This window comes from Sceloporus undulatus, chromosome 5 (genome assembly GCF_019175285.1).
Source record: "Sceloporus undulatus isolate JIND9_A2432 ecotype Alabama chromosome 5, SceUnd_v1.1, whole genome shotgun sequence".
Lineage (NCBI taxonomy): Eukaryota > Metazoa > Chordata > Lepidosauria > Squamata > Phrynosomatidae > Sceloporus > Sceloporus undulatus.
Window position 1 is genome coordinate 110,829,671 of NC_056526.1, and position 26,944 is coordinate 110,856,614.

Sequence of the window (26,944 nt, forward strand, 5' to 3'; positions counted from 1 at the left end):
ATAAGCTAGGACTGGCACTAGAAATTGTGTCACACTGGAAATGGGACTGATCTGTTGTTTTGAAACTTTTTTTTGCCTCCTCAACTTTAAGCAATAGAATATAAAGGCAGATTTCGGATATCATGAAGTATGGCTAGGTGCTAGTCCTTGTGCCTCCACATTTCATAAGAGAGATTCTCAGTAATCAAAAGTGAATGCACACAATGTTCAGTGCTCTAATGAAATATTTGACTCCTGCAGAGTATTTTATTTGGCCTGTATAATTCTTCTGCTAACAGTTTGTAGCCTCTACATAACAGAGAACTATTTTGGTTTTTAAGTAATATACTTAAAATCTACACAAAGCAATTTCTAAAATTATAATTTGATTTTGAGCAATTTATGCTCTGTGTTATTTTTATGGCTGGAGTTGTGTATTAGTAGGTGTTTCCCTAGCGATAGGCCTCCTTCTTCAGCTCGAATCGTAACAGCAGTATTGCAGGCTATTCTTGTTTGCTGTCATGGAACTGATATGCACTGAACAGGTCCTGGACTGTAGTATCTTGGGGAAAGAAAAAAGAGAGAGAGAGGCTGTAATTTATACATTTTTGACGTAAATTGTATGACATTTACTATACACAGCTGCACCTTTAAACCTACAGGCCATATTAAGCAGTTTCGTGTTAGTGCTTAATTCTGTAAAATGAATGAAGAGTACTAATTTACATTTTGACATAGTGGATAGTAACCTAACCTGAGGTGGCTATTTTGGAAATGTAGTACAGTACTCAATCTTGTGAATCCTCTAACATGTGGTATCCTATCACAAACTAAGCAGCAAAGGTCCATCAGAACATGTTAACCTGTAGCATACATCACAAATCGAAACTATCAAGAAAACAAAATCACGCAACTGGTTGCCGCACCAAAAGCAACCATTTATAGTAGCACCATGTCATAGTTGCATGAATTTCCTGTGAACCTTCCCATTAATGACTGTGTTGAGTTTTGTTTGTTGGTATTCTCTGTCAGCCTCACTGTTAGAGTCATAATTCACACACCCATAATGTCGTCTGTTGCATTATGTGCAGCGTTTTGTCTGGTAGTCGACCTCCTTAAACTTTGAGCCTTTTAATTATCAAAACCTCACCCAAGCCCAACAGACAAGATGGATTAAGCTGTCTGTTGAACGCTGAATCTTTTAAGAAATAACTAAAGTCACTCAGAACCAGCTTTGGACTGGAACAGTTTTTCTGTGAAAAGCTCAAATCATTCATACTTTCTCCAGAGGGTGAGATTTCCACAGATGTGGGGGAAAACACTCTGGATGATGCTCAGATGTTTCAGTCCATCTAGGATCCTATAGCTTCTCAAACAAAGGTAGGAATCGTGTCTACCTACATGTTGTTGGGTGTACAGCTCCCATCAATCTTGGATAGCACAGCCAGTGGTGAGGAATTGGGAACTGCATCTGGAGGGCTGCATGATTTCCATGCGGTCAATTACACATCTAAGCACAAGCAGTTTGGACCAGTTGTGTACAATGGGTTTGTATTCCTATATTAGAGGTGGAAATTGTGGCATCCCTCCAGGTGTTTTCAGGCTGGAAGTTGCAGCAGCCATAGCCAGTATAGCCAATGGTGAGAAAGGTTGGAAGTTGCTATTGAACAACACCTTAAAGATTACAGAATCCTCCCCCCTACTGTCTTGTATTGTACATTTCATAAAATGCCACAAAACTGGAGACTGTAAGAAAAGCAATACTGTACAAGATTTATAAAATGTTCTAGGCATATTTGCTGGAATTGTTCTAGGGATTGTATAGATATGAAGCCAATTAAGTTTAGTTATTAAAACTAGTCTGCTCCAGTTGGAACTTGCCAGCCAAGATCCAACATTGTACTTAATGCTCTGCCAATATACTTTTGTCTAGGCTACTCCTTCAGCCATCTGTGAGAGGCTCAATGCCAGAGCATCCCCTCATGACCAGAGAAGTGGCCAGAGAAGAGAGCACCCAGGCAAGATCTAGCTACAGTTCCACAGCCATGGCAAGAGACCAATAACAGATTATGGGGTGATCTCTGTCCTTTTCTCCTAACTGCGGAATGGCCTTCTACCAAGGAGGGACATTCTGTGAGGAGGTATTGAATACCACCTTCTGCAGCATCCACAAAATGGTGGACAGGATTGTGTGTCTAGTGTTATCAACTGGAATCTGGCCACAGTATTCAAATGATGGCTCTAGCCACTTAGTGGTTGTGCTTGGGTGCAAATTTCATTGTTATCTCTTCCCCTGAAATTAATGGCAAATGTGCTCCTTTCCCTGCCTTTTTTGCCTAGTTTTTCCCCCTTGTTCACTGAGTTTTATCTCAGTAACCTTCTGTAAGTTTGAAGTCTCTACTTGTGCCTTTTACACACATGGATGATGCAGACGGGAAATTATGCAAAGAAAACTATGGGTGTTGACACTGACATTTCCTCCACTTTGGGCAAGACAAGCTTTTGATGGAGTGTCTTTTCTGGCATGGGCTTTGGGTCGCACACCAGAATATTGGGGGTGGCTCATTTATGAATTACGTTTTTTGGTTTGCAGGATTCATCTCTTTAAGATAAGAGTTAAATGGCAATAGCATCTCCCTCTTCTTTATAGTTGGTTCACTTTCCATAAAGATCCAGTTAGAATTTGTTTGGGGTAGCATCTCTGCTTGTAACAGTCTAAGTTGTGGTGTTCCTGTTGACTGTTTATTTTTGTGGTTCTAGCCAACATATAGTTATGGTGTTTTTTTCTCATGTCTTCTATTATTTCAGAAGGCAGCGAGATTCCTGTAAGAGAAAAATAACTTCATTTCAAAGCAAAAAAGTTATGGTTATAGCTGTACCCCAGAACACAAGGAAATTTGGACCGTAGATCAGTCTCCTAAAACATGGGCGCATTGATGGACCTTTGTTGTATCTTAACTTCCACCTGAAGGAGACTGTTTGAAGAACCATATACTGTATGAACCTACTCCAGTTTGTTCGATCCTCCGGATGGGTGGGGGAGACTTCTCAGGACAAGGTTTTGTCTTGTTCCCACCACTGTTGCAGGCATATTTAGTGAGGAGATGGGAGAGGACCTTCTAAGTGGCTGTTTCAAGTGTATAGAATTCTCTCCCATGAGAGGCTAGGTTGGCCCCATCTGTTCCACTTTCTGTCAGTAGGTTGAGAGCTTTTTCTTGAGAGAGGGCTTTGGTCTTTAACTGCCTGCTCCAAAAGGGTCTTTGAATGAGATGTGCTGTCCTGTATCTCAAACGCCCTAACCAAAGGGTTTCAGAGGTACTGAAGCTCTGAACTCTGGGAAATGAATGCTGCAATGCTCTCCAGTCATAGGATGCATTGAGACAAGCAGTTGTGGCAGGACCCCAAGGGGTGTTTCCAGCTGCCAGTTCTTGACATGTGCCCCAACTGGGAGTGTGCTGCAGATGCCATTTCTTAACACCCCAGTCTACAGTTCCTCAGCAACCCTTCAGTTAGTGGAGCTCCTACATTGAAATTATATAGGCTTTTGGGTGTGTGTGTGTGTGTGACATCATCAGATGTAACTATAGTGTCAGAGCTTCATCATTGTAGTTATGCCCGACAATGCAGGATCTTGACCAATGTTTTTGGTTGCATATTTAATTTTTAAAAACTGTTCTACTTTATTATTTTTTTTTAAAGTTTGGGATAAATAACAATTCCCCCCCCCCCCCCCCAGTACACACACTGAATGTATTTGGGTCATTATGTTGGGAGGTAAGAACTCCCAAAACAAAGGAAGTTCATATTACATATCACCTACTCCAGGAAATTCTAAACAAAAGCATATTCACTGTCCCTGTTTTCACTTTTACTTCCAATCCAAGTAAAGACAAGAAGTGTACCCCAGCCTCTGATATTGCGGGCCATTACAGAGCCCTGTCAAATTACCTCAACTGTTTCAGAAGTGAAGGAAACATAATTATTTACTTTCTGGAGTGATAAGTATGGTAGCATAATATGGAGCATAGATTTCATTATCTTTGCTGAATCTACCACGGAATGTTATTTTTATGGAAATGTTTGTAATTGATACTTTGAAAAAGAACAGATAGTAGGAAGGAATCAGAGGATACAATCTTTGCCTATAGGTTATGCCATCTTTACATCTGGAATCCTATACAGTATATCTGGCTTACCTGGGATTAATCTCATTCAACGCAACAAGACTTCCATCTACCAAATGCAGATCAGTTTCACTAGACTAGAAAAGCAGGCCCCCTGTGCAAAGTACTATACTACAAATCCGGTTTTGTGTGGGGTTTGTTATTTTATTTAGTTTTTTTCATACTGCCAAAGCCTGTGCTTCATTCCAGTTCTTTCACAGCATTACTGATGTATCAAGTGGGAAGTGGAGTGGATAATGGCATAATGCTGTAGTGTGTATTTGGTGAAGGACCCAAGTTATAGAGGTCTCTCAAGACGCCCATGTTTTGAGTTAGTACCCTGGTAGACCGGATGAACTGTAGTCTAGATTTCTTTGCTTTCAGGGTATAGCTCAAAGCCTCCAAATAAAACATTTTATTAAATTTAAGGTTTTTTCTGTGTGAGAAATAGACATGGGCTTGGATTAAAAACTACATTGCCAACCGTAATTGTCTGATGCAGCTAGCTTTTGTTAGACTACCTGGTGTATATCATTCAGCTGAGAGACAACTCCAGATATTCAAAATCGTGTGTTGTGTATTGAATTTAGTAATCATGATCCTGATGTAGAAGTTATAACTTTAGTAAAAGTCAGAAAAGTGGAAATGTTTCTGTGAGCACAGACTATTGGTACTTTTACTTAGAGATTATTTCCCCTAGTTAAACTTCACAGCCACAGTTTAGCCATCTGTACTGTACTGACTTGGGAAATGCTGGAAACTGTGATCAGAGTACAGATGACTTGGAACTCTTGAGGCCTCCCTCCTCCCATATAAATGTCTGAATGCCCATATCTAGACACACCCTATTCCTTATAATAACAGACATTTTGATACTGAAGAATAGACAGCATGACATTTCAGGCAGTTAGAAGGACCAGCCGGTTCTCAGGAGACTGCAGGATTCAAATACGTACACACATCTCTTTTTGAGCATAACATTTTCCTAAGACTGTAATTCTATACATCTGACCTGGGAGCAGCTCCTTTTGAATGCAATAGCACTTTGAGCAAACTTGCATAGCATTGGGCTTTAAAAACTATTGAGGCCGTTATTTCAGTGTTTACCATAAATTCATTACTTTTTGAAGGGAAAGGAACTCGCTTCCCAATAAATGTGTCTAGGATTAGTGTTATATTTTCTGATTCCTGGAACTTAATAAGATCTGGTGATCATGTGATGTATTTCCTAGTTGTATCTCAGTCTTTGAAACAACACAATAAGAAACATATCTGGAGTAAACATCTTGGCCGTGCAGCAAAAAACAACAAAATCCACAAAACTGATAACTTTATTGGGATACTTAAAATGCACAAAATACATCATGCAAGCTTTCGAAGCTTCACTGATTTCGTCATCAGGCAAAGATATTTAAAAATTCATACATGAGAAGAAAAGTGACAATGTTAGAGTCACAGGTCCATGTTTTGTCTCAGATGTTACTTCTGTAGTCAGTGAAGATGCTCTGAAGAGATCTCAGTGCAGGCAAAGGTCACTTCCCTTCTTGGCCATGTGGGACCTAGGGACAAAGGGCAAGAAAAGACAGGTAATAAAATTTCAACTCCAGTAGCAACAGAAATGTTACTTCCCTTGAGCTCCAGGCTGGCACATTGAATTTCTCAAGGTGTTTTTGTACTGTTACATCTCAGAAAACGTTTGGGTGCTTTATTGGTCAATCTTGCCAACTGCAGTCCAAAAGAAAGGCCTTTATTGAGGCCTCCCTCCTCCCATATAACCTTTATTGTTGTTATGCCAGTGTTATGGTTAAGAAGTTGAAGTTGAGATGACTTAACTAAAAGTGACTTCTCCAACCACTTCTTGCTAGTTTACCATAATCTTTTCTTGAGAATTATGCTTGCTTGTTTTCTGGTTTTACTTGTTTTTCGTGGCATCACAGTTGTGCATCTATTGACAATGGTCATTAATGTCAAAATGCAGGTGCTTTCTTCTGAGGATCCTTTCGTACAAATTGTACTGAACAAAACACAGAATGTAGAATACTTGAAGAACGTTTCCCCGCCAAACATAAAGACTTACAGTTTCAGACTAACACTTGTAGTGTGTTAGTTCAGCATTGATGTGATGTTAACATGTGCTGCTTTAAAGTACCTCTTCTTGGTGCTTCTGAAAGAGGCAACTTCTTTTCTCAGACAAGACATTAGAAACTCACTTTGTCTATAGCAGTAGTTTTTAAAGTATTGCGTGAGCTGTCCAAGGAACAACAGTTGGCTAGGGTTAGTTACATATTGCTTGTCTTGATGGTCAGCAGGACAAGTGCCAAAAAGTTAAATGTATTATTATTATTATTATTATTATTATTTACGTTATTTATAATAAGACGGTTCCCTGCCCTTAGGCTTACAATCTAAAAGTAATGTAATGTTTTACATTGTACGGTCAGCTCTTCATATCCATGGCATCAACCCTCCACAGCATGAAAATATCCCTCCCCCAAAAAACAAAACCTTAATTTTGCCATTTTATACAAGGGACACCATTTTACTCCACCATTGTAATAAAGGTATGTGAGCATCCATTGATTTTGATATCCACAAGGAGGCCTGGAACAAACCACAGTGGATACCAAGGTGCCAATGTAATCCCTTGTCCCTTTTGTTTTTGATCACTGTTATATGGGCAACAGCTCTGTTGTATAAGAGGCTTTTACCCATCCTTTTCTCCATCCATCAGTCTCTTCTTTAGGGAATGATTACCCAAGACAATTCCCCCTTCTGGTAACGGGTTCATATAATTCCTCAGATATGTTCATATAGAGCAAGATTGGGCAATTGTAGCCTTACAGAAGTTTCTGGATTGCAGTTCCTGTAATTCCATGCCATTGGCTGTGCTTGCTAAGGTGGCTGGGAGTTGTCATCTAGAAACACCTGAAAGGCCACAATTGTTCTGTGTACAGTTGGCCCTTCTTATACACTGATTTTTTTATACACGGATTCAAGCATACACAGTTTGAAAATGTTCAAAAAAAGTATAAATTTCAAATATCAAACCTTGAGTTTCCATTTTTTATAAGGGACACCATTTTGCTATGTCATTATATTTAATAGGACTTAAGCATACATGGATTTTGTTATACACAGGGGATCTTGGAACCAAACCCCAGCGTATAACAAGGGTCCACTGTACTAGAAGAGGTGGCTTCTCAATAAAACAGGCACATTTTTGGGTTCCAGTGAAGTACTGCCATAAGTTAGAAATGACTTGAAGACACACTACAGCAACAACCTACTTCCAATATCAGATACTTGGCAAATTTCTCATGAGAGGTTATTAAATGTCCCTTATTTGTAAAGAGTTGTGTTTTTTAGTTTTAAAAAAGGTATTCGATAACAGCTTTTTGGTATACAGAGGATATACAGTGGTGCCGGGGTTACGAAATTAATTCGTTCCGCCATTCCTTTCGTAACCCGAAACACTTTTCCGTTAGCACTGGAAACCATAGCTGCACTTTGCAGCATTTGAATTTCGCGCCGAAATGAATTCGTAACCCGAAAAATATTTCGTAACCCGAAACAGTTTTTGCAATCCAACTTTGTCGTATCCCCGGAAATTTCGTAACCCGATCATTTCGTATCCCGAGGCACCACTGTACCTCATAGTGAACTTTACAACTCCTCGGGCCTCTTAATTTCTAAATCTGAATCAGTTGTAAGCCTCTAGTCATAGAAAGTACTAGTACTGTAATAGAGTCAGAAGCAAACCCTCCAAATGTAATTCTTCTATAAATGTTTGTCATAAATCTTCTTTCTCTAGTGCCTACATATAAACAAGTTTATTTTTTATTTATTTAGTATGTATTTGTAATAAAAAGAAGCTTCTACATTCATTTTCTATATTCAATTTCATTTGAAACCGCTATTAATTTTCATTCATCGAGACTGATCTGTTCCCATTAGAATTCATTGGCAGTCTTCCCAGATAAAAGGCCAGAGAGCTAAAAGGTTATTCATTGCATTTCCCAGTAATTTTATTGTGAGGCAAATCTCTATTGATCTATGAAGATGGCAAACCCGTCATTTTTGTCAAAAATTCAGATGCATTCTGTAAGACACAAGTCCAGATAGCTGGCATCTGGTATGTTACACTTAGTGTGAAAATGAGCATCACAAGCTAGGCTAAACATATCTATTTGGTAAAATATGTAAAATATTTTGGTTAAATATTTTCAGCATATGTACAGAGCTTTATTTGTTTTCAGGGAGGGCTGACACAGAGCATGTTTTCTTTGACTGATCTGTTGCACTTGGAATAAAATGTCAGATACACTGGTAGATTATGAGATAAAAATGCAGCAACACATTCAATGTTCATTTTTTCCAGATCACTTGATTTCTAATTTATTTCCTTATTTTAATTCCAGACTATCATCATGACCAATACAAGATCTCTGACTACAGTAATGATGTTAATGGGGAGGCCAAAGAAGTGCAACCATTTTATTTAGGTATGTTCTCATCTTGATTGATTTCTAAATGCCACATTTGCGGTGGAGAGGGAGATGGTGCATGAGAATTACTGCAGACACACAGGAGGTGTTTGCCATTGTTTAATGGGAAGGTTTTTTCAAAGGTTTTTCTATTTTGCAGATTGCTAGCATATCTTTTATTAACATTGCTCAAAACGTTGTAATTTGAGACATAAATGTTTATTAGCGTCTACACACAGTGCTAATTATCACTCACCCAGAGAACTAGATGCTGACTGTGCAGTTTTGCAGCTCTGTGCTCAACTCATTTACATTGCATATTTGCAGGCATGCTTCACTGGCAATAGTTTGTGTAATTGGGGTATTACATCTTTGACATCTGGATAACAGAAATTCAATTTCCAGGAAGCCACTATTTGTTTGGTTTTGCTTTGGCTGTGGATGGGATTAATGTGTTGTCTTAATGTAATGTCCCTTCACCTCTGCAAGCATGTCACTTTTCTTAACCATGGCAAAATTAAATTAAATCAGCTGTCCAAAATGTGCAAGGAAAATACTGAAATATTATATTCTGACAAATGGAAACTTGCTCGGATCCCATCAGTGAATTACTAATTATTTTCATTACTGCTCCTGCTATGATTCTGTCCCTTCATACAGGGACATAGCCAAGGGGAGGGGGTCTGTGGGGTTCAGACCCCCCATTAGAAGAACGAATGGCATGCGCTGCTGCGCCACCGCACCCAAGCCCCATTATAATGGTGGCACTTAGTCTGGACCCCCCCCCCTTCCTCAAATCCTGGCTACGTCCCTGCTTCATAGCTCAGTATTCATGCCTTTCTCATACCTGCAGTATTGTGGAGGAATCTTGAGTTATTCTTTGTTCGTTTAAAAATTGGGGGGGAAACCCTGTTCTTGCCTCAGAATGATTCTAAACAGTTCACAGTGAAACAGCAATTCTCCTGTGTAGAAAAACCAGTTAATGCAGAGTTCACTGGGATTTAACAATGCCTTGCCTTGCAGATATGACCAGTATTAATTAATTTTAATTCAGGGCTACCATTTGGATTTAAAAGCATGTTTCCAGAACATTGCTGGTCTTTCATGAGAGCTACTTGCTCTTCTTGATGCCATCTCCCTCATCTCCTGTTCCCAATATTGCACTGTGACTCTGCTAATCCACTGATGTCACCACTTTCTGTTGGACTGATAAAATGGCTGACTTGGATAAAGTGTGACTGTCACCAGAGAGACTGTACGAAAGCAGTGGTCACTAACATATTTGGATAAAAGAAAATTTTGGAATACGTGTAGCCATGGTACTGGTATGCAGAGCCAAAAATATGTGGGAAGTTGTGCTTATTTGGCGTTTTCCCCTTTGGGGAAAACATGTAGTTTGCTTGTTCAGATTTGAGTTTTGTTTCTGCTTTCTGTTGGTCTTGAAGGTTGAAGTATATGTATCCTTGAGGAATACTGATATGCTATATTCTGTAATGTTGGTGCATAACTCTGGTGTTGAAGCAGGCCTCGTATTTAGTTTATTTTGTGGGATAGGGCTTTCTGATCCACAGCTGTTCTGACAACATGCCTTCACCGCCATGCCATTTAACTTTAAGTATACTTTGTAATTCTTAAGAAACTTCATGCTTACATTCTTTTCTTCTACCTTTTGTAGAATTCATTGCTTTCCATAAGAATGGGGAAACACACACCCTTTAGAAACACTTTTTACAATGAAATTCAGATTCCGCTTTCGAAAGGTTAATACAGAAAGCTAATTATGCTATCCTGGTAACCAAATGTGTGATGAGACATTTATCTGTGTAATTAACTATGAAGAACTTTATGGTTTCATAAAATTGAATGCTACACTACGTGCAGTCACTGTGCATTTATTTCGAAGATGTGCTGAAAACAGAGATGTTTATAGCTGATATAAAGTGGGATTGAATTATGGTATAGTAGAGGTGTCTGTGTGTTTTACAACTCTTTTGTTTTTGTGAATTAGACTTTGGCAGAGTAATAACTTTGTTTTGTCAGAATAGAATAAGCAAAGTAGACTTGTGGTGGGGAAAAGCTGTTTAAAACCCACAGCACAATCTTTTACGTGTATACTCCGAAGTAAGTACTAAGTAAGTCCAGAGGTGCTCACTTCCAGTTAAGTGTTGTTGTTGCCATAATTTATTTAAATAGCCTAATCAATTTACATGGCGTTTTACAGGTACACCAACCAAAAACAGTGGGTCCTGCAAAAAGCATACAATTTAAAGTCTGTGTATACACATACTCACAGAGGGAAGGAAGGATAAATAAAATAAAATAAAATTACAAAAATAACTATAAAAACTATAAAATAAATAAAACTATACAATACAGTTATAAAACAAATTATCTAGATAGAATACAAAAATACAATATAATATGAAACAAACTGACCCAGTGGTATTCAGACTCTTTATCTTTGGAACCCCCCCTTTTTTTTTTTTTTTTACATCTACATGTAGATATTGCACCTTTCCCTTCAATGTAGTATATGAATTAAAATATTTTCTTTAGTTAGTTTATTTGTTTATTCAGTATTTTATAAGAAAATAACATTGTTAAATTAGAACAGTTTTATTTAAGTTAATTTAATATTTAACTCAATGCATGTGTAAATTTTACACATAAAAAGTTTGGGAAGAGGAGAAGGAAGGATCAGAGCTCCAAGTCTCTCGTCCCCCCAGAGCAACTCTTGTGCCCCCCTCCCTGGGGGTCCTGCCTCACCTTTTGACAACTACTGAACTAAGCAATACATGTGATCAAATATACAGGATTATGAAACAACATACACTAAAATTCCAAATGCTTTGAAAACAAGAACGTTTTAAATTCAGATTTAAAAATAGCTAGGGAAGGAGCAGTGTACAAATGTACAGGCAATTCCAAGACTCTGGAGCAGTGAGTGAGAAAGGATAAAGCCAAGTCAAGGAAGAGGAAATCCTTGGTTGGGTAAGACACCTAGAATTCCTAGAATGTCAATCTCGAGCAGACTAGTAAACAGAAATAAGGGCTGAAAGCTAGAGGGAAGCTAGATGGTGTAAGGTTTTAAACATTGAAACAAGAAGCTTGAATTCTAACCAATGAAGAGATATCAAAAGTGGGGTAATATGATCAAAATGAAGAACCAAAAAGATAATGTTAGCAGTAGAATGTGGAATGGAAACTAGAGGATTAAGGTATAATGAGAAGACACAGATCACTAGAAAAAACAATAATGCTAGGAAAGATAGAGGGTAGAAGAAAGATAGGAAGACCACAAACCAGATGGATAGACTCAATTGGTGGGTTATGGGCAAGGGTTTGCAGGATCTGGACAAGGCAGTGGAGGATAGGGACTCTTGGAGATGTCTCGTCTACAGGGTCACCATGAGTTGGAACTGACTTGAGGGCAGCTAACAACAACAATAGAATTGCAGTCTAGAAAGTCCCCAGGCCTGTATTTTTAACCATAATTAGGAAATTTTAACAGAACTCCAGGTCAGAGATAGGTTGTCATCTGTCTCATCAGGTCCACCCCAAATAACAAAGATTGCAAATTACATAGGCTGGAGTTAGCCTAACCATCCACTCTCAAATATTGTTTGTGGGAGAGCATATACGGTGCAGTTTTGAATCAAAATACTCAGAGCCCTCTCTGTACGTATTTGATCTCATACTGTCTAGTGTTAGTTGTCTTTTAACTGTATTCAAGGCAGATAAAAATATTGAGTAATTGAACACTGAGTGACTGAGTGTGAGGTACTTTGTAGTAATGCCCCATGTCGACAGGAGTTTTGTTGGGTGTAGATTAGGACATTATTCAAACCCAAAATGCTTAGAGCCAGAAACCACATGCTCAGATGAGGTGGAATGTTTGTCTTGACTAGCCAGCAGCTCTCAATTGTTGTAAACAACACAGAAATGGAATTTAACACCAAAAAATTATATAAGATTTATGCAACTGTGACGTTTATGAAACTGTAACATTTATGGAAATGTGCTGAAGATAAGGGAACTTCATTTCATATGTGCTGGACGTGCATAAAAGCAAGGCAATTCTGATCTAAAATGCAACATTTTAATTATTATATGATGTAAGAAAATGTAAAATTCAAACTTTAAATATTTTTCCTAATGATACAAGACAAAATAGAAAAAAAAACATGAAAATTTTTGTTCTATATGCTGTCAGACACAAGAACAATCTATCCCTGTTTATGGAAACAAGAGACTACACCTTCTATAAAAGATTGGCTTGAAAAATTGTTTGAGGTTATAGAAATGGACAAACTGACAAGAAAAATACAAAATGAGCATTCTGATAAATATAAACAAGATTGGGAAAAAGTGATCAATTATCTGATGCAGGAATGGGGAGAAATATCCACAATAAGATACACTTGAGATATGCAAGTGTGGAGCCTATGCAAAATATGATCAAAGAAATATACAGAAATATAAATGTTTTGATGTTCAAATCAACAGAAAAATGTAAAGAAAAACAATTTATTTTCCCTATTTAAAAAACACTAATATAGTTCAATTCTCTAGAGGAAAAAACCAAAAAGTTCTAGAAGTAACAAATAATGGATTATGAATGATTTGTCATTTGTTAAACGTATCACTTGTTATTGTTAGACTTGTTAAATGTTTCATGTTGAATGTTCAAAGGTAATGTCAAACATGGAATGCGAGCAAATAAGGTAACAATGGTTTATTTTTTAATTAATAATTTTAAAAAAGAATTCTTCAGGTGACAATGTTGTAAAATTGTTAGGGGTAGATTTGTGTGAATTCTGCAACAAAACATGACTCTGGGGGACAAAAATGACTGGATGTGAGGTAAGCACCATTAATTTCAGTGTAGTGTAAACACAATTGGCTGCCTCTGGGCTGAAATGACTGATCAGAGTGGACAGCAAACAGATACCGTGTGGTGTAATTTTAGTTCATTGTGGTAACAGTTTGTGTTGGCACAACGTGGAACTATTATTGGGACCATGTTTGAGATCTGAATGGTTAACACATTTGGGGAGAGAGAGAGAAAGGGGGGGGGGGGGGGAATCCTGCATTCTACAAAAGCTGGATTTCTATTATGTCTGGAATTAATCCAAGTTGCATTAATTTACAAACTACTTCAGTCAACATATTAGGTACATCTCCTGCATATAGCCATTCAAAATGAATGAAAGTCACACCAGATTGAAGTTTGTGTTGCCTTCAACTCCTAAGGAACAAGTGTAGAAGCAGTTTTCGATGAATTTATAACTCCCTGTCTGTAGTTAAGTTGACCTTGCTCTTATCAGCTTAACCATAACAACCTAAGATGAGCCATGCTGGATTACATCTATGTAGCAGCAAACCAGATGACTAGGTTGCCAAATCTACGTCTTATGTTGCCCTGTGACACACATACATAGAGAAGGACTGGTTAAAAATAGTTGGAAGTCTCTCCATTTTTATCAGCAAGACTGATTTGAGATTTTATATAGCCAGTTTTGGTATTTTTCTATTAAATAATTGAGTATCTGTGGTCAGAATTTCAGCAGTTGTTAATTCATTGTTATTGGGGTTTTCACAATGCAGTGGAAACAAGATCAGTAAACCACTTGTATGCAACTTTAGTTTATTTCCGAAATTTGCTGTTATTTGTGTCCCACCCAGCTGTTCCCATCCCAATGACAGTACAGAAATTAGTACAAAATGCCTAGAAGGTGTAGTTTGAATGTGTAATGACATTTCTGCTCATCTAGGAGGGATCTCTCCTAACCACATGGAGCATTTTAGGTGAACAGGCTGCAGCCAAGAAAACCATTCAGGAGGTTGTCTGCACTTTGAAACTCCAGTGGGATGGGTGTGTTAAACTGACAATTATGGAAAATTTACAAGATTCTCTAATGCCTGGCTCTGTTTGTCAGTTTTCCACCAACAGCTTTCCACAAACACTAGCCCCTGGAGCTTTATAAATGCAAAGAAACCACTGTTAGACAACCAAGGACTACAAAAGGCAAATATTTAGTGATCTCTGTCTGCCTGTGACAGCTTGAGTAAGAGTGATCTAAGTGGGCTTCTTGGTGCCACAGAAACTGGAATTTTGATTTGAAGATTGGGGAGGTTCCAACCGTCTTGCTACTTGGCTGGAAATGTTTCATTCAGGCTCCTCGTTTTTGTGTGTGTGTGTGTGTGTGTGTGTGTTGTTGTTGTTGTTTTAAGAGGCTAGGAATCAGTAAGCCAGGAATTTCTTTTCACAATTAGAGTTTGCTCAGAGACATAGAAGAACCTGTGGTTTTCAATGTTTTAGTATTTGTCTTTTAATTGCATTTTTCAACAGTACAAATAAAGTAACATTTAAACAAAAACTAAAAGGGAAGAATTAAAAATAGTGTTGCCTATTCTCTGAGATTCAACACTATTTGTTGTTATTTAGCTTTACAAATGGCAGTATGTGTTAAGCAATTTTTGGGCCAAGCAGAGGGGGAATTGACATGCAACTTATTTTGGAAACCTAATATTTAGCTGCAAAGCATATAATAAGTATAGGACATGGCTTAGCTTAAGCATGTTGAATACCCTTTAAAGCTATTATTGTAGGTTATAATTTACACTTGCTTATACAGGTTGAGTCTCCCTTATCCAAAATACTTGGGACCAGAAGTGTTTGGGATTTTGAATTTTTTTGGATTTTGGAATAACTTTCAAAACATGAATTATTTTAAAGATGGGTCCAAGTCTAAACACAAAACACATTTATGTTTCATATACACCTTTATATACATATCCTGAAGATAATTTTATACATAATATTTAACATAAATTTTAGCATGAGACAAAGTTTGTGTACATTGAACCATCGGAAAACAAAGGTGTCACTATCTCAGCTACTCATGTGGATAATTTTAGGTTTTGGAGTATTTTGGAATTCTGGATAAGAGATAACCAACCTGTAATTTGTTTTTCTGCTCCCCCCCCCCCCCAATTCCCCTACTTCAACTGCCATGGCTGTGAAGGTCTCAAAAATACCTGCCAGACTAATTTTAAACAGTTGCTTATTTCCCCACCGGTAGAAAGGAGCATCTGTTTTTATATTGTTTTATAATTGACTGGTAATTAATATATGTATGAAATTGTGAGTTGTGAAATTTATGCATTGTAATGCTAATTTTAGCTGTTGTGCTCCCGCCTCGATCCATGGGGAGTGGCGGGAAATATAAATAAAGATTTTATTTATTATTTATTAAGTTCATATTGAACTTTTAGGCCTTGTGTTGATTTCCAGAGTTTCCTCAGCATGTCAGCCAGATTCAAGTGTCCTTAGTTGAAGGGAGGATAGCCCTCTGCTGTCTAATTAAACAGTGCACTCTTCCAGAAAGCAAGAGACCCATCAAAACCAAACAGGCTGGCCTGTGTAACCATATACTGTGGAGTTATGTATCTGCTCAGCATTCACTTCCCTACTGTGCTGTGGATTTGTGCCAACTTTTCAATTTCCCTAGCCAGAGATGCTAAAAACAATAGTTCTGTCTCCCATCCCCAGTAGTTAGTTAACTAACTACATAGGATGCTGTAGTTCTGTGAAGTACAATGTGAAGTACAATCAAGCCACAAGACAACCAAGTGATGTTCCAATAGCTGGGGGAAGGCTTATATATATTTCAGGTAACTTTAGTGGAAGTTTTGTACCCATCATCGTGCAAAGGGATAGTAGCAAGAGGAACAAAACATTTCCTTTAAACTCAGTTTGCACATGAGACCATGCCACAATTCTGCTGTCTTCCAGCATATGCACCTCTCTTCCTACATTTGTGTGTTCTGATTCTCACCCTTTCTTTGCATGTGACACCATAACTTGCTACTGCAATATCATAAGTCAGGGCTTCTGATCAAGTGGAGCTGCATAACTATATTCACTTGAAGACAGTTACGGCTTCCTTTCAGGCCTTTCTTGGCAAAACAGGGTGTCAGGAGTTTAAGGGGCAGGGTTGGAGCCTATGACCTCTGCTCCCTCTACTGGTGTGCTGAAAATAATGCCTGACCAGGGCTTATGATTTTCCAGGAAGTTATGGAGAGTATTGAAGTGTGCAGGAATGGAGCAAGCATGCAAACCTGAAGACTTCCAGACTACAGTTTTACGTAACATGAACAGCTGACCCAGTGGTAGTTTCACTCTGTGTCTTTCTATAGCGATGCTAAAAGTAGACAGAAATGTATCAGCAAAGTGCAATAATACAGTACACATGATATTTCAAATAACTGCAGATATATTGTTTCAGCAACTCTACTGTTTGGTAGGCCAGTATAATTACTAAACAGAACAAAAAAGCCAAACTAACTGATTTGCAAAAAATATTTTTAATAATTTTCTTTCTTTATTAAAATTTTTATATTCCATCCATTGTCATAGGAGTTCAAGATGGCATACAGATAAAACAGTACAGTAAACAATTTAAAACAATTCTGTATTAAAACAAAGTACAGCCACCCCTCTGTTTTTGCGGGCTTGGAATCCACATCCCTCGCCTGTTTGTGGGCGGCAAATGTAGGGGGACAAAATGGGACATGTGGCTGTGGGTGCCCACATGTGCGTGTCACCATTCAAACCAATGGGGCTTGAATATCAGAGATTTTCCATTTTCGTGGGAGAGTCTGGAACGGAACCTCCACAGAAATGGAGGAGCGACTGTAGTTTGAACTAGATAAGAACAGGACAAGTTAAAACATGTATATATACATTTAAAAGAATTTAAGCCCCCCAAAGGCTTTAATAAAAATCCATGTCTTGACTTGACACTGGAAAGAAGCTAGTGTTATGCTAGTCAGACCTCTTGGGGAGGGCATTCCACAACTGGGGTGCAACAGCTGAAAAGGCATTCTCCCATGTTCTGCCACACTGTATTGCCCCTGCTGGTGGGCATGGAGGAAAGCCGCTCCTGCAGACCTCAGTTATATAGAGGCAGAGATGCTCTTTCAGATATGAAAGTCCCAGGATGTTTGGACTTTAAATGTCAGCATCAGGCATTGCATTGAGACCAGTAGTAAACTGACAGCCTGTGCAGCTCTTTTAAGATTGCTCTTATATACTGTCTATATGGTGTGTACTGCTCAATGGCATCATGAGTTGGCATCACCCAGTGCAATAACTTCTGGTGTCACCCCCACCCACCCTGATCTCCTCACATACCACACCATACAAAATCCTTAGTAAATTTTTTTGTGCTAATGTTACTCATAAATTGTAATTCCTTTATGTTACTGTATGTCATGGTTATAGTGACATAAACAACTAGCAAAATTGAAATTATACCTTTAAATTACACTATCATATGCACAACTAAATGTATTTGCCTGTACATTAAAGAAAATGTAAAGACCTTTACAAAAAAATAATTAAATCTTTTAAATCTTTTAAAAACCTGAGTCATTTCCTTTCTCCTCCAACTGAGCCTTACCCCACTCATATCATCTCTACCACTGAGCTCCAACATTTTAAAGGGATGCAGGCAAATAGCACAGCCCATTTCTGCCCAAAGAAAGATGTTTGGGAGCAGTGGGGTCACCTGCCCTTAAGGTGCCACCTGTACCTCCCCTAGTGACACACCTGTTATTGCTGTGTTGTGAAATAGCTGTAGCTTTTGATTCACGCCTTGGATCTAGACTATCTGAAAGACTGTTACCTCCTAGTGTGAGCCTGCCCAAGATTTAAAATTCTTGGGGAAGGCATTTCTCTTGGTCCCACTGCCATCACAGATCCATTTGGTGAAGGCATGGGAAAGAGCCTTCTTGGTAGCTGCTTCTAGACTGGAATTCCCTACTATGGGAAGCTAGGTTGGCCCCCTCTCTGCTCTGTTCCTGCTGGGAGGCAAAGACCTTTCTATTTAACCAGGCCTTTCAGGCTGCAACCACCTTGCAGAAATAATCCAGTTTGACACCACTTTAACTGCCATAACTCAGTGCTATAGAATTCTGGGAACTGTAGTTTTCTGTGGCACCAGAGTGCTCTGATAGAGAAAGCTAAATGTCTCCCAAAACGACAATTCCCAGAATTTCATATCCATGGCAATTAAAGTGGTGTCAAATTGGATTATTTCTGTGGTGCTGATGCAGCCTTGGTGTTAATTGTCTGATGCAGAAGGTCTTTTAATTAAGGTTTGTTTTACCTGCACTTTTGCATTTTTATCATTATTATACTTTAGCTGCCTTTAAAAAGCTTTTTAAAATTAATGTTTTATATTATTGTTTATTTAATTTTTAAAAATGTTTGCACTGTCAATTGTTTTAACTGTATTTTGTTAGGTGCATTTGATCCCATATTGGGAAAAAAGTGGGATATAAATTAAATAAATAAATCTTCAAGGCCATCCCCTCATAAAGTTCATTACAGTAGTCTTAATTCAGTAGTTACCAGTGCATGGACTACTGTGGCTAAGTTATCTCCATCCAAGAAAAGCTATATCTGGTGCATCAGTCAAACCTAGTGCTAAGCACTCTGAGCCGCAGAGCCTACTTGGGAGTGATAGAGATGGTTCTAGGAATACTCACAGGCTATGTAATTATTCCTTCAGGGAGAGTGCCACCCTCTCCAGACTGGGTAGGGTAACCGGTTCCTATACTTAAGAACCATGAGTGTACAGAATGTCAGTCTTGCAGGATTCAGCTTTAGTTCATACACCTTCATCCAGCCCTTTACAACATCCAGGCACTGCTTCAGCACCTACAGAGCTCTAACTGATTCCAGTGACAAGGAGAAATAGAGCTGAGTCTGATCAAAATAATAATGATATCTACCCCAAAACACCTTATCACCTCACCCTTAAACATATATCGAACAATTTGGGTAACAAGATGGAACCCTGTTATGTGCCAAAGTGGAATATGGGGCTGAACCGGCATCTCATTATGCTACTGGAATTATATCAGTAATTAAACTAATTAAGTTATAATATTTAAACACAAACAAATTATAATATTAAACTACAGTTGAATTAAAAGCATTTAAAACATGTCTATAAAAAGTACATCAATAAAAAAATACTTGCAAGTACTTTTTGCATTGGCATGGATCACTGTAAATTATTGTGGCTTTTTCATGAATTGTGAATTCATGAAATGGTGTTTCATGAACACTGGTTCCCATCCTGGCAATGATGTAGGTTTATACACACACACACAAAATAGAACTGGAAAGTTTTCCAGTGTTCTATATAACACTGTTTTTAACATATTTGGTATATTTATTATATTTAAGCACTGTTAAAGCTTTATGTGGAGTAGCGTATACTGTATACTCATGTATAAGTCTAGAAATTTTAGTCAAAAAATTGATCCAAAAAACCTGAGTCGACTTATCAATCTAGGTACTCTAAGTACTGTACATTAACACTTATTTTAAAAAAGGAACCATCCCCTGGTGAAAGGCAAAAATATAATCTGTGCTTTCATCCATCCAGCCTTTATTTTGAGCACAAATAAATATGCCTGCTAGAATTTGGTAAATTCTTTGGCATTGTTTTCCTTTGTATCATCCTTTCTTACATGCCCCTAGATTTTATCCTCGACTTATCCACAGATCATATCAAAATCCATAATTCTGACCCCAAAACTTGCACTTGACTTATATATGAAGTTAACTTATAGTTGAGTATATACAGTACTTCCCTTATTTTTAACAAAAATGGCTCCTCGTAAAAGAATTCTATTTTTAGGATCACAAACCTATAGACAGCCTTACTTGGTTTATCAGCAGTTTATCTTGTCTTTTGCTGAAGTACAGCTGTACTGCCTTGAACTTCACTCACACTCTTTCTGTACTGTCTATCAATTCCATTTAAGGTTCAGAAAAAACTGATTCAGTACAACTAGTTGCTAGTTGAGCAGTGTATTTCATGGAAGGATACATGTGGCAATTTACCCATTTTATCTTGACTACAGTATTTGTATTTATGACTGAGAAGCAAGGGATTTTGTAAAATTTGCTTAGCAATGCATTTCTTTGCCAGTCTGTTCCTCTGAATAGAGTTTGTCAATGCTTGTCTTAGAAGAGTAACTAGAAGTTCATACCTGATATTTGGTCCATCTAAGATGATTGATTGCAGAAAATTTTCCAGTCCAGATTTCTGATCCTGACTAACAAAATTTGTCAAAGGAAATAACCACCTAAATCCAAAATGGTTAATGCTGCCTTGAGAGAGGAAATCATTCTGGATACCTGGAAGGAAGCAATTGTGCAACCACTGCTGCTGTTGGTGCTGCAACCTATTGTGACTTAATGATTTGTCCATGTATCAATCATTGCTAATTTCGCCTTCGTGAGTAAGATGTTTGAGTAGTGACACTGCAAGTCCAGAGAGTCTAAGAAGAGATGGATTATTAGATCAGTTTCAATCTGGCTTTCAGCCTGTCTTTAAGACTAAAAATATTTTGGTTGGTGACCTTTGCCTGGGTATCTCAGCATTTCTCTTGGAGATTTCAAATTTTTAAATACTACTGTACTAGGTCATGGTATCTATCTGGATAGTCTGGCAAGGATGGAATTAGAAACACTACTTTCCAGTTGTCCCATTCCTTCTCATGGATCAGTTCTTATGAAGTGGAACTGTAACATTTTTGCTCAATATTCTATAATCCGTGTTAACAGTTTTCTTCAAGCCTTTGTTATTATTTCTGTCCTATTTGACATATACAAGGAGCCATGTTAGCAAGTTTGCAACTTATTTTGTCACCCAATGGATCCAGCCTTGCTTGGGGATGTGCAATTAGTTCAGAGCACATTTTTGTCAACAGTGGTTGGAATAATAGCTTTATGTCTTCTTCAGAAGAAAAGATCTTGCTGTGTATAGACATGATTTAGGAACATGCAGCCTTGATTGCTTAAAAATACTATATGTGGAGCTGCCTCCGAAAAGTCTTTGGAAGTGGTTCATTTATAGTGGCTATATAGTTGACCAGGACTTGTTAGAATGAGAATATTATACTTGTATAGTCAAGAGCCTCATTGGCCGTCATTTTGTTTCTATGAAATAGAATGTGTTGTTTGATCTGTAAAGCCCCAAATGTTCTGGGGTAGTTATAATAGACATTTCACATTCATCTGTGTGAACATGCACATCATATGAGAGCCCCTCTCAATATGTATCACCTTCAGGGTTTAGGTGGATAGCAACTAAACAGAGGGCTTTTTATGAATATACCTTGAAAGAATGTGAAACACTATTACTGTATCTTGATATATGAATTTGCCCAAGTTTTAAGATACACATAAGAGGGCTTTCTCATCCTGGATGAGAACACACAAGTGAATCTTTTTGGTGGCTGCTCCTAGCTTGGAGAACTCGCTCCCATGGGAGGAGATTTAATTCTTAACTTGTTGTAGCAAAAAGAACTTTTAATGAGGTGTGCTGTGCTTTTATCTTTTAAAATGTGGTTTAAATGTGTTGTCAGGTTTTGACTTTGAGCTTTTTATAGATTTATTTAATTGCTTTACACTTTTGTACTAGTAAATTTTTGTAGCTGTACTTTGTTTTAACTTGTAAGCTCCCTTGAGTTTTGTGCTGGGAGAAAGAACGAGATATAAATGAATTAAAAACCTGACTATAGAATTGACTTCCATAGATTATTTGACTGGCACTTACTTTCTTTATGGCATCAGGCAAATTCTAGTTATTTTACATTTTTGATTATTGATGAGCCCATTTTATTCTAACAGATTTTGTGTTGTTGGGGATTTTGTTGTGATGATTTTGTTGTTGTTGCATGCCTTCAAGTCATTTCTGACTTGTGGCAATTCTAAGGCAACTGTATCATGGGGTTTGTAAAAATAAAAAGTAAATCATTCACTTAAATGTAACTTCCGTAAGGGCTGGACGTAATAGCTAATTTCAGCTAGAATCAATGAATTAAAGGGCATCCATCAAATCAGTATTAATATAAATCCCATCGATTCAGTGAATTTGATCTTGTTGGGATTAACATTGGGAATTAAACCATGGTTTATTTAATTCTTATATGTTACAAAAATGTTTGCTGTTAAGCATACAAACTTGTATAGCATCCAATACCACATCTGTGGCATTTTACATGGGTATTATGTCTGGATGACTCCACTAGGAGAGCAGAGAGGACAGCAGACGTAGGAAACCATATGGATGGTGATGGGCTTGTGTCTTCACCAGGAACCCAAATCAGAACCTAGGCCACCATTTCATTCTTCTTGCTTTATTTTACTATATATATTCAAAAAATGAAAGCACGGTATATTTTTATTTACCCAGTTTTCTGTTGCAAAACTTCAGTGACCACAATCCAGGGAACAGGACAGCTAACTCCATGTGTCTGAGGAAGTCATTACAAGTCTATGAAAGCTCATGCTATCAACTTGTTTCTTTCAGTTAGTCTCAGAAGTGGTACAAGATCCCTTTCCATCTCATTTGTTATACTAAAATATCAGTTCAGCATGCTACTTGGCAAACTACTGCTTGAGTGAAAATGTTTGGGCACATGCCTTCCAACTATGTAATTTGTAAGGCAGTTTCCCTTTGTCTTCCCCATGTCCAAGTTGATGTAACAGCTAAGATACTCACCCAACTCTCCTCTAACCTAAACTCATAGTCTTAGGCAAACAACTGTTTCAGTCCCTTGCCTTCATTTTCCTACGTTAATACTACATACCAGGGGTATGCAACTATATGGAAGCTGGGGTCATTTCCCCCTCCCGCACATGCCACATCCCCACAGCAAACTCAGACATCTATTTTCTTCTGCATTCCCTCCCAAAATGGTGACAGAAGGCAACAAGAAGGGAAAAACAGAGTTATTTGAGCATAGTACAATGTTCTGAGCTATGTGTGGGGCCGGGATTTTTGTGTTTTCACATGTTTGTGCTTTTGGGGGCAACAATTGCCCAGAAATCACACAGACATTTTAAGTGGGGGGTTGGGGGCTTTGGGGGACTGGTGGGGGCTTCAGGGGCCACAAAGACAAAGTCCAGGGGTCAGGTTTGGGCAGCAGGCTGAACTTTGGACTTTTGCAGCTGTAAAGGAATAATAATAGAACTGGTCTATTTTATAGCGTTCTTGTAAGGTTGTTTCATTGTGGGAGGCATATTATACGATGTATGTGAAGTGCTTTGAAAACCTGGAAGCATTAAACAAAAAGTGTTGTTAATGCTATACAAATATGTGTTATTGTTGTGTTCAAGAAATGTTTCAGGGAAAACCCCATGGAGCCAAGCCGTGTTGATATCATTACTGTTATATGTTGTGGCCACTTTAAATATTTTGATTAATTTCATTGTATTTTATGGATTTAAAATTTTATTCTGTGAACTACCTTGAACAGGCTTTGTAAAGATGGTATATACTTTTTAAAATAAAATAAAGATATGACACTGTACACAAATAAAAGGCTTCAGCCGGACAAAAGCGGAATGGCTGCATGAAATGAAAGCTGTGTATGCATTTGTGATTTTGTGTGTGTGTGTGAATTGCCTGTTGACTTATGGAGACCCCACTAATTTCATAGGGTTTTCTTAGGCAAGGAATACCGTACTCAGTGGTTGTTTTGCCAGTTCCTTCTTTTGAAATATAGCCTAAGGCTCCTGGTGTTTGTTGTTGGTCTCTCATCCAAGTACTAACCAGAGTTGACCCTGCTTAATTTCCAAGTTCAGACATGATCTGGTGCTTTTAGGTTATGTATGAAAGGCTGTACAAGAGATTAAAAGACATTCTGGCTACCTAATGGAACAGATCTTAATAGAGAAGGAAGTATAGTGGATCTTCCCTTCTTTTTTCACTTTATTTGTTCAACACACATAGAAGTTTGACTAGTCACTGTGAAAAGCTACTCACATAGCAGCATATATGTTTGCAATTATGTGTTTTATCCACATGAATAGTGGGGAAAGACCATATGTCCTGCAAGGAAGTAACCTCCATTTGGAAATTCATCTAGTGTGAATACTATATTTTCAATCTCTGTTTTCACTCTTGGTTAAAATTCTTGATAGTTTTGCTTAGATGCCTTCTCAGCGGCTAATGAAATGTGTTTGCATGCCTCAGTGGGCAAAACGGCAACATTCTGCTTCAAACATATACACATGAAATGAGTATGGTCATAAATAAAATTAAAAATTACATGATAACCAAGTACATAATTAGTTTTCAATGTGCTGAATTCTCATTAGCAACAGTTGCATCTTTCTTGTTTGTACTCCCATCCACCCCGCCACTCAGCTTTTCTGCATCAAAGACTGTGACCATATTCTACTCTGTTCATGTTGAATTAAATGTAACTATGTGTGTAGTTATGCATATGCATTTCAGGAGGCAGAAATTCTCAGAGTTCTCTGAAATGTAGTAATATGTATCATTACCATTTTTGCTAATTTACAGTGATAACTGTGTCTCTGTTTTCCCTAGGAGATGAAAGCCGGGAAATTAAAAAACAAATTACAGGGATGAGAAGATTACTGAATGACAGCACTGGAAGAATATATCAACGAGTTGGCAAAGAAGGAGAAAAATTGAAAGAAGAACCTCAGGATTTAGATTTGGCCTGGGCTCATCGTGTAAACGCTCCTGCAGAAACTCAGGCAAACCCCCATTCGTCTCAGAGTGGTACTTGGAATGAATTATCTCCTCAAACTAGCCACTATTCAGGGCAATATGGAACTCGTTCCAAGACCTTCCAAAATCAAGCTAGAACTGTAGACTCAAATGGTATGATTTACAAATTTAAAGCATTGTATATTTGCTATTTGTTAAAGGCTGTACTGAATTTCATGCACTAAATAATTAGGCAAATGGCACCCTTGATTTAAGGGTGCAGGTGCCAATTGCTTCAGTTGATGGCAATGAAATTAAGTTTTAGTCATAGTTGCCAGCCTCATAATAGAAATGTGTGCTAGTCTGGATATATCAGTCTGGAAGGAACAGGAACAAGAGTTGGGTGCTACATTCCTGCTTGTGTCTCCTATGCTTTACTGCTGTATACTTATGCTTGCATCTCAGGAGTTGAAGGGGAAACACCATGATAAACATAAGAGGCTGCATATGTGCTATAGTTTGCATTGAACTGGCACATTCCCATCCTTTGAATTTGGTCTATAGCTTACTTGCCAAGAAGCTTGGCCACTGCTGATTCAGTTGATTAACTGCCATGGCTATTCAACCTCTAGTGTATAACTGTAATATTTCTCATTAGTTCTTGGTGGCCTTTCTTTCATCTGGTCAGTTTATTCTTCTAAAAGAGCTAAAGTGCTAAATCTCAAATACATGTGTATCAAAGAAACAAGATACTTTTGCTTTGACATCTTCTGGATTATCATAGGGGTCTGTAGGAACAGTAAAAATGTGTACTCCAAATGTGTCTTACAAAATAAATAGATGCCTATTAAGTTATTAGTATTTGTCCTGTAATGCTGCATGTCTTAAGATTTTCTTTAAAGGCACAAAAATGATTTCTGGTTGTTTTTTTTTTCCAGTGTTGTGTAAGAACGGAAAGAAAATTGTCCCTTCACTGGGATTTTGATGATCTGATCCTTAAGTATCTGCATAGACCCTGATTGAATCTAAAAAGGATAGCAGTAACCAGAGCTGTCATTTTAGCCTTTAACCAAAAAGGCTATAAAGCTAACTTCTAAGTTTATGAGCCGCCTTCATTAAATGAAGGCTAGATGTACAATATTTTTTGACACTTCTAGCAAATTGCACCTTCTCTGATTCTTTAAAAACAGAGGTAGACGTAGAGGTTTTGCTAACCTGACAAAATGAAAGTCATTCCCATTTTAAAAAGTTACATCTTTTTAAAAAAGATTTTTAGCTAAAATAAAGTATGGGCACCCCATACTGTGTTTTGGAGGGGAAACCTCAGCAACTCAATTCTCCCATTTGACATCTTCCCAGTTTTAGCAGTATTTTTCTGAATTCCAGAAAAATGGCTTATGGAACTTACTTTACCCTGCTCTGTGGGATGGGCAGTCCCAGCTCAAGTATCTCATAGACTAACCTTCTATAACAGGGGTAGGCAACCTTTTTGAGCCGGGGGCCGGGTTGCTGTCCCTCAGACAACTGGGGGGCCGAAGCAAAAAAATAAATAATTAAATTATTATTATTTTTCAAAATTTAAATAAATAATTAAACCGGGACAAATGTAGGATAACATTTTCAAATGGTGGACACTTTTTTTTAAAAAAAGTGGAGGACATGCAAAAAAAAATTGCTGATTTTTAAAAAAATGTTAATATGCATGTTTGTGAGGCGTCTATAGACAATTGCCCCCCTTGCCCCTGCGCGCGAGTGGCCAAAG

At 37.9% G+C, this 26,944-nt stretch overlaps 1 protein-coding gene across 1 annotated transcript in view; it reads left to right on the forward strand.

Annotated features, from left to right (window-relative positions):
• BEND7 (BEN domain containing 7) overlaps nt 1-26,944 on the forward strand; it is a 63,999-nt gene that overhangs the window by 1,603 nt on the left and 35,452 nt on the right. Inside the window, 2 exon segments of the mRNA XM_042468239.1 lie at nt 8,561-8,644; nt 25,057-25,356. Coding sequence (XP_042324173.1) covers nt 8,561-8,644; nt 25,057-25,356 — 384 coding nt within the window.